This window comes from Mytilus trossulus, chromosome 11, assembly GCF_036588685.1.
Source record: "Mytilus trossulus isolate FHL-02 chromosome 11, PNRI_Mtr1.1.1.hap1, whole genome shotgun sequence".
Lineage (NCBI taxonomy): Eukaryota > Metazoa > Mollusca > Bivalvia > Mytilida > Mytilidae > Mytilus > Mytilus trossulus.
The window spans coordinates 29,292,899-29,309,161 of NC_086383.1; the positions used below are offsets into that span (position 1 = coordinate 29,292,899).

The following is a 16,263-nucleotide window of genomic DNA, read 5'->3' on the forward strand; positions in this document are numbered from 1 at the left end:
TCTTTTTAAAAGCATAATGTCTTTTTTAAAGCATAAATATTCCTCTTTATAACAGTGTTACTCCTCAAAGAGTATGCATACACGTCATATTTGCCTAGTAATAATAATAACAACAAAAAAATATTAATTTTATTATTTATTTGCCTTTAAATTGAATATGTTCTTCACCGTATTATAACCTGTAGAAAAAAAGGATCTTACTCTACATGTTTTAGAATTTAATTTGCCGACATTCAGAACTAAGAATGTTATGATAAAACGATAGGCCTTAGAAATGCAAATAAGAGACGTGTCTTGGAACCACTGGAATTAATTTTAAGAAAACTTCATACCATATCTATATTTCCTCTTGGAAAAACGTCGCATGTATTTCTTAAATCTTTTTACTGAATGTCTTCTCCATTTAGAAGATGAATGCATCCAATATCTAGATCGAAACGGTTTCTTACGTTTAACTGTTCTCCATGGACGTCTCCACCATCCTGAGTGCCAACTTAATCCTGTACATAACATCCAACAATGAGTGTTACTAGTAGTAGTCTGTGTCGAGGTGCTGAAGGTTGGTGGTGATGTCACAGCATTGGTTGTTGAAGTCATTGGTGTTGTACTGTATACCATTGAGGTCAAGATGGTTGGAGTAGAAACAATAGTTGTTACTATGGTAGTGTCTTGGATTTTGGTCGTCGTTTTTGGAAAAATGGGAGTTGAGCTCATTGAAGTAACTCTGAAATTAATAAATTTCTCCAAATGCATATACATAACACTAAATTTGGACCAACAAAGGTGCAATTTAACTTCTAATGTGCCCTATACTGAGACATTCATCCATACATAGGCTATAGCTTTACACAAGTAGAACAAATAAACCTTAGATATGATATTTTAAAATCAAATTTTGAAAACGTTCAGTACAGAAATATCCTTTTGAAGTCAAAATATGTATAATTTTTGTACAATCTTGCAAATCATTGATATGACATTCACTTGTGGCACGATTTACTTACAAAGTGTGTTGTGGCCTGTTCAACAGACTAAATACTAAGATTTTGAAATGGGGAACTTCACAGACAAAGTTAAGTATGTTCATGTAATCATATATTATGAACTATAAATTCAAGACCGAAGATATGCTTAATTAAACCATTGGCAACGTTGTATAATATCTATGCAGTTTAGCAGCACATATATACGTAGTATACCTTTCTTTATTGATACGATATTCCAGTGCTTTCATTATTTAATTATTTTTTAGAAAGAAAATAAAAGTGATACTGCTATCAAGAAACCCATTGGAGCAAAGGTCCTAAATGGTAAACTGGAATCTCTTCTTTGAATCTAACATGATTTGGTTGACCTTCATAGAAAAATGCGTCACAAATGACCTCAGATATGTTAAAACTTATCATAGACACAATCATATCTTGTTTCCCGCGATTCAACATCACTTAATGTGACATAAAACGAACTGTTTTTTGCCGCAAGCAAACATAACTGGTGCCACAATGGAAGTTGAAACTGTGTATCTTTAAGTAAAATATGTGTTCATCATGAGTTTTGTGTTAAAGGGGATCGTGTTTCCTTTGCATTTAATAGTTTTCAGTGTTGCATTTGGTGACGTTTTAATGTTTGTTTGTTTCTAATGACAACAGACAGTCGTGTATTTCCTACGTTCGTCATTATTTATCTGTGTTATTTCAAACTTTATCATTCGATAAAGTAATAGTGTTTGGGGATTTATATACGTCGATGCATCGGTATATTGTGATATGTCTGGGTCTTTCCGTAATTTTTAGGGGCATGGCGTTGTGCTTCCCCCTCCCCCGTAAAATCAGATTATTGGTTGCCACCAAGGTATCGATCGTCGAATCCATAAGATTTTCAGAATAAGAAGAAAAACGTCAAATATTGTTTTACCAATCTCTGAAATGATCAATGATTAACAGGCCGAAATTCACAGATGTAATGAACTCTTTTGTGTTCTTCTTTTTATCATAGCTTATAAAAACCTGGATGTGTCTTTTCTGATGTCAGTACTCGATGTGACTATGATTTCTGTGAAGGCGTTCGTGGGAGACGACGCCACATCACTTGCTGACAAATCCATAGTACCAGTTGAATATTTCTTTGTGCTCGCCTTTGTTAGAGGATATTCAGTACCAGTTGAATACTTTTGTATTCTGGTACTTGAAATTGTTGAATCAAACTCAGTACCAGTTGTATACCTCTGTGAGCTCGATCTTTGTGAAACCAGTTCAGTACCAGTCGAATACTCCTGTATGCTAGACATTGGTGTATCCGAAAATGATTGGATATCTGTGGATACAAATGGTGGTATGACTGATCTTGATGTTTGACCGGAAGTTGCGAAATTAAATGTTGTCCTTTTATTGTCTTTAGTACTATCGGAGATCCTTATAATTTCTACAATACAAAGATTCAGAAATATTCGCGAAGGTTTAGTATTAGCTAATTTCGCGGTAAACCCAAATTCAGAAAATATTCCCTGGCAGAAGTTTGATCCTTACTATACATCAGAATTAGCAAAAAAAGATATCATAATAGAAAAACATCAAAAACAGGTTTCGTTTTGTAGGTATCCTGATATTCATATTTCGGATATAAACTTCTTTACAACATGTGTTTGATACTGTCGGATTTAGTAATTAAAATCTCAAACTTTTTAGGAAAGATACATCTGATAGAGTTTAACATGATACAAAGGTGATATATCTTTTAAAATCATGTAATATACTGTAACAAAAGTTTATCCAAGAAAAAGGATCATGCATTTAAAACACAATGTACTGATACAGTGTCTGTCAAGAATCATAAAACAAATATGATGACAACGACAAGGAAATCTTTTTTAAATTATCGAAAGCAAATAAATTGTGTTTTGTGAGGATTCCAACGCTTGAGAGAGTAAATAGTTTGCTTTCCCATACAATATCCGGGTCTTTTAAAATCATTAAGTGGTCAATTATGTCGTGAAATTGAATATATATTCGTGAGAACTAAATACATGTTAACCAAAACAAAACACATTAATTCTACCTGTACTCAGGAACATGCCAGTAGTTTTCCATTTGTTGGTTAAGTTTCACGTTAAATTTTGTCAGTTTTATGGATTTCAATCTTTTTGAATTTACCTTGGAAATTGGTAATTTTGCTATTGCTTTTTAAACAACGCAATTGACATCACCAAAAATAGTATCTTATCCATAGAGAAATTAAAGTACATGAAGTCTCGAACTAATGACAATCCACTTTGACTGTGACACGAGGTTTCCAAATTGTTGTAGTCGTCGAGGCATTGTCGCATTAAGTATTTGTAATTCGAGTAGTTCAAACTAATTAAACGAGTTTCGTTTTTTGTTTCTTTGAAATTCATACATAATCATTCATGGTTACTAATTATGAATCATATGATGGTATGCCTGCCCACAAAACGAGAAGACCTGTTGTAAAACTCTCAAAAGATGTGTTGTGATATTTGGTCAATGTAATTGGGAGCTTTTGAATATAAGTTTTCAGAAACATAATAGTGAAAGAAAGACATAGTATAACGAGTTTGAAAACCCCGATAACTCTACTGAATATATCTAAAGGGTTTCTGTGTTTTCATTTTTAGCCATGGCGTTGTTGGTTTATTTTCGATTTATGAGTTTGACTGTCCCTCTGGTATCTTTCGTCCCTCTTTTGAAATAAATCAATTTTATTCATTTTGTTTAATTATGCGCTCACAAATAAAAGTCTATCATTGAATATTATCAAAAATTGTATTTTCACGCGAACAGCACAAACAAAGTTTAGTGTTTTGCAAAAAAAGAAGATTACATTACGGATAGCAAAATACCTTGGTCTTAGAAAAACAGACAGCACAAAGACAGCGGTCTACATATTACTTCATAGATAAAAAAATATTGCAAAGTAACAAGAACTGCATCAAAGCTCAGAGTGGACTCAAGTGCTCAGAAAGTGACAAAAAAAATGTGTTGTCATTGTAACTGAACTAGTTTAACATGCTGTTAAAGTCTAACTTTCAATTTCACCTCCACGTTTCAAAGTTATCAGAGTAATTCAAATCATTAATAGTAAGCAAAAATTACTGAACTCCGAGGAAAATTCCTAATCAAATGGCAAAATCAAACGATCAAACACATCAAACGAATGGATAAGAACTGTCATATTTCTGACTTGGTATAGGGATTTTTTTATGTAAAAAATGATGGATTGAACCTGGTTTTATACGACAAGGTTCAATCCAATAATTGAATTATACGATTTTTTTAAGATCATACCTGTTGTGGTTCGTTCTGTTAACATTTCGGATTCTGGTGTTCCGAAAGTAACTTCAGTTACTGAAGTCATTTCCATTTCTGTTGTAGGTTCAGTTGCAGTCGATGTTATAATAGAAGATTTCGAGTATGGTTTTATACTACATTTACGACAACAGCGTACATCTCGTGTATAATTATCGTAGGTAGCACACAGGCTGGCATTACACAATGACCATCTATCACCATATTCGCATCCTGTTGAAATTATCTAAATTTTAAGTCATTCATTTGTAATAATTTAAGCCACTTCACTGTTAGTTCGGCCATATTGAATAGGGTCAGATTTTTTTTTAAAAGGAGTGGTATGAAAGTATGGGAAATCCTATGCATGTTCCAAAAACTGCTTTTTGTTAATGATGTTTTCCCGTATTTTATACTTTTTTTACCTCCATTATGAAAATCTGCCCCCTATTCAATATGGCCGAACTAACATTTCAGGATTGAAATTTAAAATTTGATAAAATCAAGATATATGAAATGAATAACTACTTGCCAAAATCAATAACTGATGGCACAGATAGCTTTTTCCCTACATATTCTTATAAATAAACTAATTAATACTTCAAATTAACATACAAGATCATAGGACATGATGTTTGACGTCCAGTAGCAAATATTTCATTTATTTTCAGTACAAGGGGAATAGACAACAAAATAGTGCAACTTTACCTCCAATACCAGTGTACTGTTCAGCACAGGATTGACAGCAAGTGGTTCTGATCTGTGGCTGATAACAGTCAAACCCGCGAACGGATATCCTTTCCTTACATATATCATTATTGGGTGGTATAAACGGCTGATCTCCAAAAGGACAATCCTCTGTGAATACAAACAATAAAATGTAAAATCACAAAAATACTGAACTCCGAAGAAAATTTAAAAAGGAAAGTCCCTAATCAAAAGGCAAAATCAAAAGCTCAAACACCTCAAACAAATGAATGACACCTGTCATATACCTGACTTGGTACATACATTTTCTCATGTAGAAATGGTGGATTAAACCTGGTTTTATATAATGTCAGGTTTCTATGGAAACAACAAGGTATGTTTTGAGATTTCGTGTTCGGACGTTTCTTTTTTTCTTCTTTTCAAATTGAATCATTTCCAACGTGTCAAACATGTGGTTTGCAATTAAATGTTAACTCCTTCCCATTCAGACATTTTAGGCCTTTGCTTATCGAAAAGACACTATCGAAGTTTAAATGGATACTGCATTCGCATCAATGGTCATACACATGTCATGTTGGGCTCAAATGAAAGATAATTAGAAAAATATTTCAGAAAATTAAATTTGGAGATAATTCGTCATTTTTTGGTCACGTGGTTGATTTCCAAAAGTCACGTGACTGTTGGCGAAAAAGTGAAAAAATACGAAATCCTTGGACAAAAAGTCATGCAGAGACATATTGGTGGGCTAAAAGGGTCAGGTTTTGGTGGAAACACAATGCCTCGAGTCTGTTGAAGCCATAACAGTTATCATAGTGGAATAAATAGACGCATAATGTGCTATAGGCCTTGAAATATAGATGTCCGTAACATTCAAAATAACTGATTTTAGACACCATTTTTGTCCGATTTCAAACTTGGACCCTCGTTATTGGTCTAATTCGTTTTCAATCAATTAGCAACTTTAACTTTGTTTTTAGCAGTGAAAATTCATTGAATTACCAATGCTAGCTTGATCTGGGACACCCTTGGCCGAGCCCGATGGAGCCAAGGGGGTAAAAAAAGGGGGGGGGGCAATTTGGCACACACATTCTTTGAAAAAAAAATCGTAAGTTTTCTTTTTGAAATTGAAAGTAAAGTTAAGTTAAGTTACATTTAATATAGGAAACTATTTTTCCAACTCCGGCAGTGAGATTCGAACCCTCAATCTTAGCGCCTTGGGATAGATCATCGTACCCCTGCGCCACTGGCATTGTATTGAATTTATTGAAATTTAAGTACTTAAGTCTACTACTACAGAAGAAATTAAAAAAAATAATAATAATATAAAGATTCTCACCCAGTTTGTTTTCCTTTTGGAATTATGTGTTCAGATGATATTTTTTTGGTGCCAAATGCATGATTTTTACGCAAATCTAGGAGGAATTCACTCTTTACAATGCCATTTTTTCATTGAATTATGCATGTTCCTTTATTCAAACAAAAGTGTTTTCAACTTTATCATACCGCAACACTTACGAAACCATGTTTTGTTACATCTATTTCAACTTTGCAAATTTTTTTTTAGAATATTTGAGTGGTTTTGTCTATTTTCTCTTAATATCTCTAAGAAATGACTTCGGATTTTTAGTATATTTCAAGTTTGTGAGTGCGCTTCTACTCTAAAAATTACATTTGCAACTAGTGTACAAGTTAGAACTATCAGTTTAATACTATTCTTCAAAAACTCACTGCACAGTTATTGAGAAAAGTCATAAATCCTCTTAAAAGAGCAGTTTTCTTTGCCCTTCTTTTTGAGAATTTTCCTCAAAATTCGAAGAAAAATAAATGGTTTTTACAGAAGAATCACACATCAGTAAGAGGCGACTTATTTGTTAACCAACAATGATTGAGGTTTGCTGCACATTAAATCGCATTGCTGGTTATCTGAGGATTAATTTGAGCCCTTAACCACATCTGTACGTCAGCAAATGGCTATGAAACAAGTCTAAATGCCCCCAAACAATATTGAAATTGGCTTCACCGGTAAGCTGTACCGGTGTGAATGGGAAGGGGTTAAGGGACAAATTAAGCCGTATTTGGCACAACTTTTTGGATTTTTGGGTCATCAATGCTCTTCAACTTTGTACTGATTTGGCTTTCTACCTATTATGATCTGAGCGTCACTGATGAGTCGTATGTAGACGAAACGCGCGTCTGACATATTAAATTATAAGTATGACAACTATTTAATAAATTAAATAAAAAAAGCTATCGACAAATACAGATGACTAAAATTAGGCTCCATCAATATTTATAAAACCAAATTTTACACAATCATTATACAAACAATATAAAAAAGATATAAGGACGACAACAGAGATTACCTACCAAGCGTTTCATTGGCTCTTTCAGCAAAAATGCATCTCGCTTCAAAGCATAGCTGAAGAATAATTTAAAAAAATCGGCATTTGTAAAAGTTGCTCATATTCTATAAATAGTCAATATGATTACTTTTAGATTTAATATAGAAATATTTCATAATTTCAGTATGAAAAAAAAACTGGTTTCTGTTCTTTTCCAAGTTACACGTATTACATATAAATATGAATCTAATAATTCTGTGATTGAATAAGTTTTATTTTGACATATTTCTTTTCTTTTTTCCTCTTTATGTTGAACGCTTATCTCTGTGTCAATGAAACTTACAGTAGTACTATCCAGTAGCCAGTACTTCGTTTCTGGCATTAAATATGGATTAAGTGTTATTAAAATTTTCTGTTAAAAAAATTCTTAAATTAAGGTATATATCTTCTTCATGCCGAGCTCTGGTTCCTCGCCCGACTTTGGCTATAGTTTTTTGTCCTTTTTAATTTATATCTCTTCTTCCTCGTACTAAGCTTTTGATTTTCAAATATTTTGGTCTCAAGCATCACTGATGAGACGTTCATTGTCGAAATACGCATACGATGCAGACAATTTGGTACCGTTTATGTTATTACATAATTACTATAACTATAATATGTGTTACTGCAAAGATTTGCATCTGAAAGAGGTACTTTCTAAAAAAAAAAATCATCAACTTACATATTTGTTCCTACAGAAAGTTTCATTTAAAGCTAGTATTTTTCTTTCTTCTTATTGTCCAAATAAAGGCAACAGTAGTATACCGATGTTCGAAATTCATAAATCGATAGAGAAAAAACAAATCCTGGTTAAAAACTAAAACTGATGGAAACGTATCAAATATAAGAGAACTACGACACAACAGAAACTTACACAACACCAAAATGTAACACACACAGAAACGAACTATGATGTAATAATGGTCATTTTCCTGACTTGGTACAGTGCATTTAATGAAAAACAAAAAACTTTCAAATTTGTAACTACATAGAGTGCTGTGTCCAGGTAGTATTTCCTTTTCTGCAACTAAGTGAAATTAACAGATTTTTTACTAGACAGATTATCATCTCTAAGTAATATTCCCATTTCTCCTTCTTATCTCAATAAAACTTACAGATTTGTTACTACACAGAGTTCCATCTCCAGGAAGTATCAAGCTACATATCTGGGACTGTGGTACATAACAGTATGCCCCATAACATATTGAACCAAGATCAGACCCTTGCAAAGCCTGTTCAGAGTATAAATTAGGTATACATAATTATGCAATAACAGAGAATTATTATAATTATAACTGATGGTGCCAATAGGACCCTTCATTTCTGTTTTATGAAGCTGTGCCCTTATAACTGTCTTACATTATAAATCACGATCCGGTCTAGTCTGAAACTTTACATATCGAATCAAGATCAAACCCTTGTAAAGCATGTTAAGAGTATAAATTAGGTATACATATGCAATAACAGAGAATTATTTAAATTGATGGTGCGGATACGATCCTTCATTTATGTTTTCTCTTATTTTCAAAGCATTTTCCCTATTCTTTATTATCCAGCACCCCATTATTCTCCATTCTTTACATTTGTTGTCCATTATTCTTTTTAATATGTAAACCTAAAACTGAACCCTCATAATTGTCTTAAAATATAAATCAAGATCAAGTCTAGTCTGATTTTTTTTTTAAATATTCTAATGTGATTGCCGTTAATATCTTGAACAATTTTTGCTTTCATTGTAACGTTGTACACATTTTAGTATAACAACAATAAAATTATCTATTGTCCTTTAGAATCTGAAACAGAAAATTGGTTACATTATCTATTTCACTTATTTTGTTCGTATCAAGCTTTGATCAGTCTTTTCTATGATATGTATATGTACTGTTGTTTGACTATTTCATTGTTAGCCATGGCATTGCCATTTTATTTAGACTTGTGAACGTCCATTTGGTAAATTTTGCCTCTATCTTTCATTAGTTGTTAAACGTACCCTACACAGGAATGATTCTGGACCATAAACAGTTCTACATTGGTCATCTATGTTTACCATGTCAGCTGACCTCTGACGTAAGAATTCTGGTACATTACCAATGTACTCTGATGGCTCTGCTGTCCACAAACAATTTTCTGTCGTTCTTGAAGAAAAAATCACAAAAAATACTAAACTCCGAGGAACATTAAAAAAGGAAAGTCCCTTATCAAATTACAAAATCAAAAGCTCAAACAAATCAAACGAATGGACAACAACTGTCATATTCCTGACTTGGTACAGGCACTTTTAAATGTAGAAACGGGTGGATTGAATCTGGTTGTATAGTGCTGAACGTCTCACTTTATTCATTTGACAAAAGTAACAAAGCTTTTATAATCAAAACTTTGAAACATTTGATATAAATAACGTCACCCCTCCTACCTTTACTTATCTATAGGTTTACTAATTATTTGATAAAATCATAGTGTGTAATAGTTAACGTAATTATATACATTGTTTACCTGTTCAGCATTCTTAAAACTTACTTTTGTAATATTATACGCCTCACACTTATGTGTATCAATGTTTTTCTGAATTATTGTATTTTTTTCTTTCTGAAATTTGATTTTTAGTATTAAAGATAACATTATAGTACAAAGTACAAGTACACATTTAAGTATTATGTATAGTATAAGTACATGACTTTTTGTGCACTTTTTCGTACTAGTAGATAATACATACATATTTATAAGATCTGTGATGTACTTCTCAAAGTATTCAATGGAACATGATGAAAATTTCCATAAATTTGGAGCTTTATTTTTACTCGGAAAAGTAAATTTTGAAGTCATAATGTTCAGGTTGAATGGAAAACAGTTGTTACCATCGAAATCTTTTCTGGCACCAAGACTGAAGGAATAATAAGCAATATGAATAAAATAATATAGATTGACATGATTGAGGCAACAGCAGTATATAAAACTCAACATAGAAAAACGAAAGAATGAGAACACGAACCCTACATACAACCTGGCTCTGGTTCACAGGTTCTGAAAGGGTAGGAAGATCCTGCTCATAATGTTTTCACCCGTCATGTTGCTTATCTAAGTATAGATGCGGTGATCAATCATAACCAATGATGTCACAATCAGGGAACATTGAAGAAGTTTGTGGTTACAACAAATAAACTCATCATAGACATACAAGGATGGATATTTTGTATTTACGCCAGACGGGCGTTTCATCTACAAAAGACTCATCGGCTCAGACCCTCGAATAAAAACATGTTAAAGACCAAATAAAGTACGAAGTTGAAGTAGATAGTATCCGTCGTCAGCATTGAAAAAGATAGTCCATATTGGTTAAGTAACTCGTGATGGTACTGGCTTTTGTTACAGTGTACAACAGATAACTTCAACTTAATTAAAGGTTCACTTGGATAAATAGCATCCTTGAGAATAACAACCTTTTTCATAAAAAATATGATAGGTGTATCCTCCATTTTGATGTGTTGTTTGCATGTTGCTACATATAAATGGAAGGGTAACAATTAGGGGGCTAAAATCTACTCTTTTCTCGTAAACTTTTGTTTGCAATCGAACCTCGTTGTCAAAAACTAGATATAGGTAAACACAACTGTATATGGTTTATCTCTTATTCCAAGTTCGATAGGATAATTATATTTGATATAGACAGTATACATTATTAGTGAGAGGACATGATTATGAAGTTAAACTGCTATATATAAAAGAAGATGTGGTATGATTGCCAATGAGCCAACTGTCCCCACGAAGTCTGCCTCATATGAATTACTATCAAGTCGCTAAGAAAAGGAACACAGTTGGTTTAAATGAAAATGCCGTTATTTCATTGAAAGACACATCCTCCAATTGACAAATATGTAGAAAATCAAAAAATCAACCACATTGATGATGTCAATATCTGAGAATTATTTATTTGGGTTGGAATAAGAAATGACAATAGCTGTCACTCACTTGGGAGGAACTGTTGACCCTTCAAGCACACCTATTTTATCTCAATATTTGGCTTCTAATTTGTGTAACTCGATCTTTAGTTGTTATTGAGGTGTTTTGTTTATTGCTGTTTCAATTTAGCTGTTCGTCTTGTTTCCTAAATAGTCTTGAAACGGAGAAACGTACATAACCTTCCAGTTTTATTTTCAATGTCCTGGACTAAGTCCGAAATATGGCAGATGTTATGAAATAGCTTGTTTCTATGTATGACGTTTGTTTTTGTTTCAATTCAGTGATTCTGTTGTTCCGTTGTTTTCCTCTTTCAGTTAATGTGGTTCCTTCTGCTTTAGTTTGGAACCAGGATTTGTTTTCCCTCAATCGATTAGTGACTTTTGAACAGCAACAAATGAATGAATCAATGAATCAATCAATCAATCAATCAATCAATCAATCAATCAATCAATCAATCAATCAATCAATCAATCAATCAATCAATCACTCAATCACTCAATCAATCAATGATATCCTTCCGTCATTTCTAAAATATGATTTCCTTTGCACGATTTGTTTCTCTTTGTCGCAGACTAATCCTAAGAGCAATACGACGGATGTCACACGTGGAGCAGGATATACCTACGCTTCTGGAGCACCTGAAATCACCCAGGTGGTGATAGGGTTTGTGTTGCTCTATCTTTAGTTTCTACATTTTTTTTGTGTTATGTTAGGTTTTTTTTTGTATTTTCTCATTTTTGAAATGGTGTCGTCAGTTTATTTTTGACTGATGAGTTTAAATATCTTTTTGGTATCTTTCGCTGCTCTTTGATTACACTTTTTTCAGTGCAGCCATTTCGAAATGAAAGGACATTTTTTTTTAAATGTATGCATTGATACATTTTAAATCGCATTTGTATTTGTATAATTTAAGTATTTTTTTTATTGAATAAAGAAAGAAATACTGCATACGTTGACAATGGCAATGCCCAAACATGCCAAAAATATCAGAATTTGTACAAAAGACATTCAATTTATGTGAAATGACATAGTCAGGAGCCTGTAATTCAGTGGTTGTCGTTTGTTTAAGTGTTGCATACTTGTTTTTTGTTCATATTTTACATACATTAGGCCATTAGTGTTTTCGTTTGAATTTTTTTACATTGTCATTTCGGGGCCTTTTATAGTTTTTTATATGGGCTTTGCTCATTGTTAAAGGCCGTACGGTGACCTATAATTGTTAATTTCTGTGTTAGTATTGTCTCTTGTGGAGATTGTCTCATTGGCAATCATACCACATCTTCTTTTTTATAATTAGTACCTTCTTCCAAGTTCTTGTGCTGCAATGCCAATTGATCTTATATCAGAAAATGATTCCTCCACTACAGCTACAGGTCCTCCCATAGTTGTGGCCATCAGCGATATATTTTGACAAACTGATGAAGGATAAGACAGGCCTATAATAAACCAATATATCTTATTGATATTTCCAAAAAAAATACGTTTTTGCATTTTTATATTAGTCTATAGATGTAAAAAGATGTTGATGTTGTATGAGTGTCAAAGAGACAACTCCTCATTCAAGTAACAATTTACTTACAAAAGTCTACCGTTATAGGTTAAAGTACGGTCTTCATCACGGAGCTGTGGCTCACATCGAACAGAAAGATATAAAGGTCCCCAAAAATGACTAGTGTAAAACCATTCGAACGGTAAAACCGAGAAACACTAATAAACCACACCAACAATGACAACTACTGAACATTAGATTCCTGATTTATGACGTAGGATGGAGCAAAGAAATGCAGCTGCTTTTGATTTGTTGGTCCTTATATGAACAACAAACTGTAGAGTGTATCGGTTTATTTTCTAGGAGTTTATATTTCGCGTAGTACTTAGTTCAAGCTTATAATTGAAGCATTTTTCTGGACTTTTATTTTGATCATACATCAAAACGACATTTTTGCGATTTTATCTGCATCGCGAAATTAGCATTATTTATACAATTTATAGTACAAGAACGCAATGCAACGTGCATCGCACATTTTAAATTTTTATAATGTACAATCATGCATAACGATCTATTGAAATAGTGCTTCAAGTAATTATGGTATATAACCACTGTCATAGATTTCCTGAACCTTACACCATAAAAACTATTTGGAAGCAAAGGATACAGAGTCAAGCTGCGAGAGTTTGTAAAAGTTTAAAGTAACAAGTAATAGCTTTTCTAAAAAAGGGTTACGTTTTTTTTTGTGTAAGCAAGTTAATGTATGCTAGAAATTAATTGTTTTTAAAGTTTTATGAACACACACGATGCAGTGTTCGTGTTGCTAATTCTTTAATGTTCTACTAGTATGTTATGTTTTCTGGACTTTTTTTCTGAAACAATTGTGTTGTTTTTCTTCAAATTGAAACGGGTAAACGCAGCTGCAAAATGAGCATCTAAAAATTAAATTATTTCGACACACTGTTCATTTACCTGTATTTGAAGCTGAACCTCCATAAGTTAGATTGTATCTGGAATAAAAAGAGAAAAAGGAATTCAAATGAAAGCTGATGACGAAGTGTGTATAGTATTTTTTTAGGTGTCCCTGTATTTTACGGTTATAGTTAGGTTAGTGTTTGGTATTAGGTGTCCCTGTATTTTACGGTTATAGTTTGGTTAGCGTTTGTTATAAGTGGGTGTTGGGTTTAAGTTTACGGTTTAAATATGCGTTTTGTAAAGGTAAAGACATACGGTTAGTTTAATGAAGCTCTTTATGGATTGGGACCCTAAAGGTAAATGAATGTCTAGTGTTCAGGCGTAAAGATGGTAAGATATCTGGTGTCGACACTTAGGTTATTTTTAGACCTCATACTAGCCTATACATGTAGATATATAATTTGTTGGTTTTAATTATGGTACATACACCAAACAATTACAATTACTTTATAATGTAACCTATACTGCGGTCTCTGTTGGTGTATACATGTACAAGTGATAATGTTGACATTTGTTTACAAACCCAGAAAACAAAATTGCGTAGTCAAAGTTTGGTAAATCTGGTGTGGACACTATCCAGTTCAGGAATAGATCCAGAGCTGATGCTGTGTCGACCATTTCTCTTGGGGATCCAACTTCTGGCGCCTGTTTTATTTGTGTGGTCCATACAGAGGTTTCGGGTTTCTACAACATTTAAATCAATACCTCTGTTAACCATGTGTTTAACCGACTTTCGTAGTATTTTTTGTGGTTTTTATCCATGTTGTTTTCATAATTTTTCTTTTTAACTAGCTGTTTTTTATCGCCTTGAAAACTTGTTGATTTCATTTGTTTTTTAACTAGCAGTTTTTTGTCGCCTTAAAAACTACGAAAAATAATTAGAAATATGAAAAAGAAACATGTATCTTCTCCACAATGAATTGTCAGTGCTTTATCAGCTATTGCACTGTTACTTATTTATTTTTTCTTTAAATACAGATTTCCGACCTCATAAAATTATCAATATAATGTTTTGATATCTTTGAGACGAATTGTTGAACTTTAAATCTGACAGTTCAGTCTGAGTTTAATCATACTTTATGATAAAAGTTCATACATTTCCTATATGATTAAGAAATAATTGATGCAAGCTATACTTCATTTTTGATGCCTTATGTGTTCAAGAATATGAAGAGGATTAAAAAAAAATTCTTCATTGTAGCTTGAACATGGGTAGGCATTATATTCGTGATTTTTTTAGCCCGAGCGATAGTGAGGGCTAATACAACACGAATATAATGCCCTATATGAAATATATCAAATGCATGCCGATTTGATAAGTATTCTGCAGTTGTCAATAAACACATGTGCAAACAAATTTTATTGGATTTAGAGCATGGATTTATTCACAAAGCAAAAGAAGCACGTAATATTAGAATTATAATACCTTTGAAACATTGAGATCACTGTACTTCAGAGAAAACTTTAATTCTGAGCTTTCTATTCCTTTATAGCGTCTGTTCATCTGTTAAAAAATAATAATAGACTAATGATGTGTTCCAAAGCTTCAACAAAAGAATAAATCGTACTTGTAGTGTAGTTTTTATATGAAGGTTTTATTCATTGCAATTGAGGGTTTTGTGTCTGGGGAAGTTTCATATTCTTGCAAGCTACTATTTGGCCGACGGAATTAAAATACGTTAAATGATTTAGAGCATTTCTTGGAAGTTCGTGGTTTATACAAATGTATTGTCGTCAATTTGATACTTTTGTAATGGTGATGAATAATATAGGAGCAAACTTTATTTACTAGAGGTGTGTGTGATTTGCTATTTTCTATTTGGACTTTGATGTTCTAGTTGTTTTTTTCTCAATCAAATTGGACAATGTAACGTAATCTTGGTATAAGAACAAATGTGTTACTCAGTTTAAGAAAAATTCTCTCAAAAGTAAAGTAGTAAAATACTAACTCCGTCAAAAATCCTGGCATAGTAGATTTCAATGTTGTTTTCTGCATCTGTCGCACTGCCATTAGAGAAGTCTAAAAACCTTAAAATAGAATATCAAATGAATAGAGACAAATCGGTTTATATATACTTTTTCATATGTTGTCTGCTTAACGTCCTGTGGCAAATAGTTCTTGTATAATTATAGATTATCGTTGATCATCTCAACGAGATTGATTTTCTCGCTTGAGCTGGGACAGCGAAAGGGAGAAAAGCAATCGAGTTGAGATGTCCAATGATAATCTGTTAATCGTTATTTTACCTATGACGACGTTGTCAATGTCATGTCAATTTCGTTAGCAACGCCACGTCTAGCGATAATTTGCTCGGAGAAGCATGCTATGAAAATTATCACAAAAAAAGATCAAAAGAAAAATGCACAAAATAGTCATAATAATATTTAATCAATTAAAAGTAATACAATTGAAAATATATCATAAAAAGTGGGGCTAGAGAGATGAATGATT

The 16,263-nt window shown here is 32.6% G+C and overlaps 1 protein-coding gene across 1 annotated transcript; it reads right to left on the reverse strand.

Annotated features, from left to right (window-relative positions):
• Positions 1-315: 315 nt before the first annotated feature.
• Positions 316-15,822, reverse strand: LOC134689928 (uncharacterized). Its single transcript, XM_063549894.1, has 13 exons — positions 15,757-15,822; positions 15,238-15,315; positions 14,335-14,495; positions 13,809-13,846; positions 12,648-12,783; positions 10,104-10,271; positions 9,381-9,525; positions 8,506-8,622; positions 7,377-7,428; positions 5,010-5,159; positions 4,302-4,535; positions 2,007-2,421; positions 316-724 (listed from the first exon to the last, which is right to left on the reverse strand). The coding sequence occupies exons 1-13, from the start codon at positions 15,820-15,822 to the stop codon at positions 316-318; spliced, it is 2,169 nt and encodes a 722-aa protein (XP_063405964.1).
• Between the last annotated feature and the right edge of the window lie 441 nt (positions 15,823-16,263).

Excerpts from the sequence above, each read along its gene's own strand:
- LOC134689928 (XM_063549894.1), bottom strand. The coding sequence starts at position 15,822 with ATGGCAGTGCGACAGATGCAGAAAACAACATTGAAATCTACTATGCCA. Across the intron at positions 15,316-15,756 it reads CAGGATTTTTGACGGAGTTA|ATGAACAGACGCTATAAAGG; the intron begins GTATTTTACTAC and ends ATTTTTTAACAG. Across the intron at positions 9,526-10,103 it reads ATCACAGATCTTATAAATAT|AACGACAGAAAATTGTTTGT; the intron begins GTATGTATTATC and ends TTTTTCTTCAAG.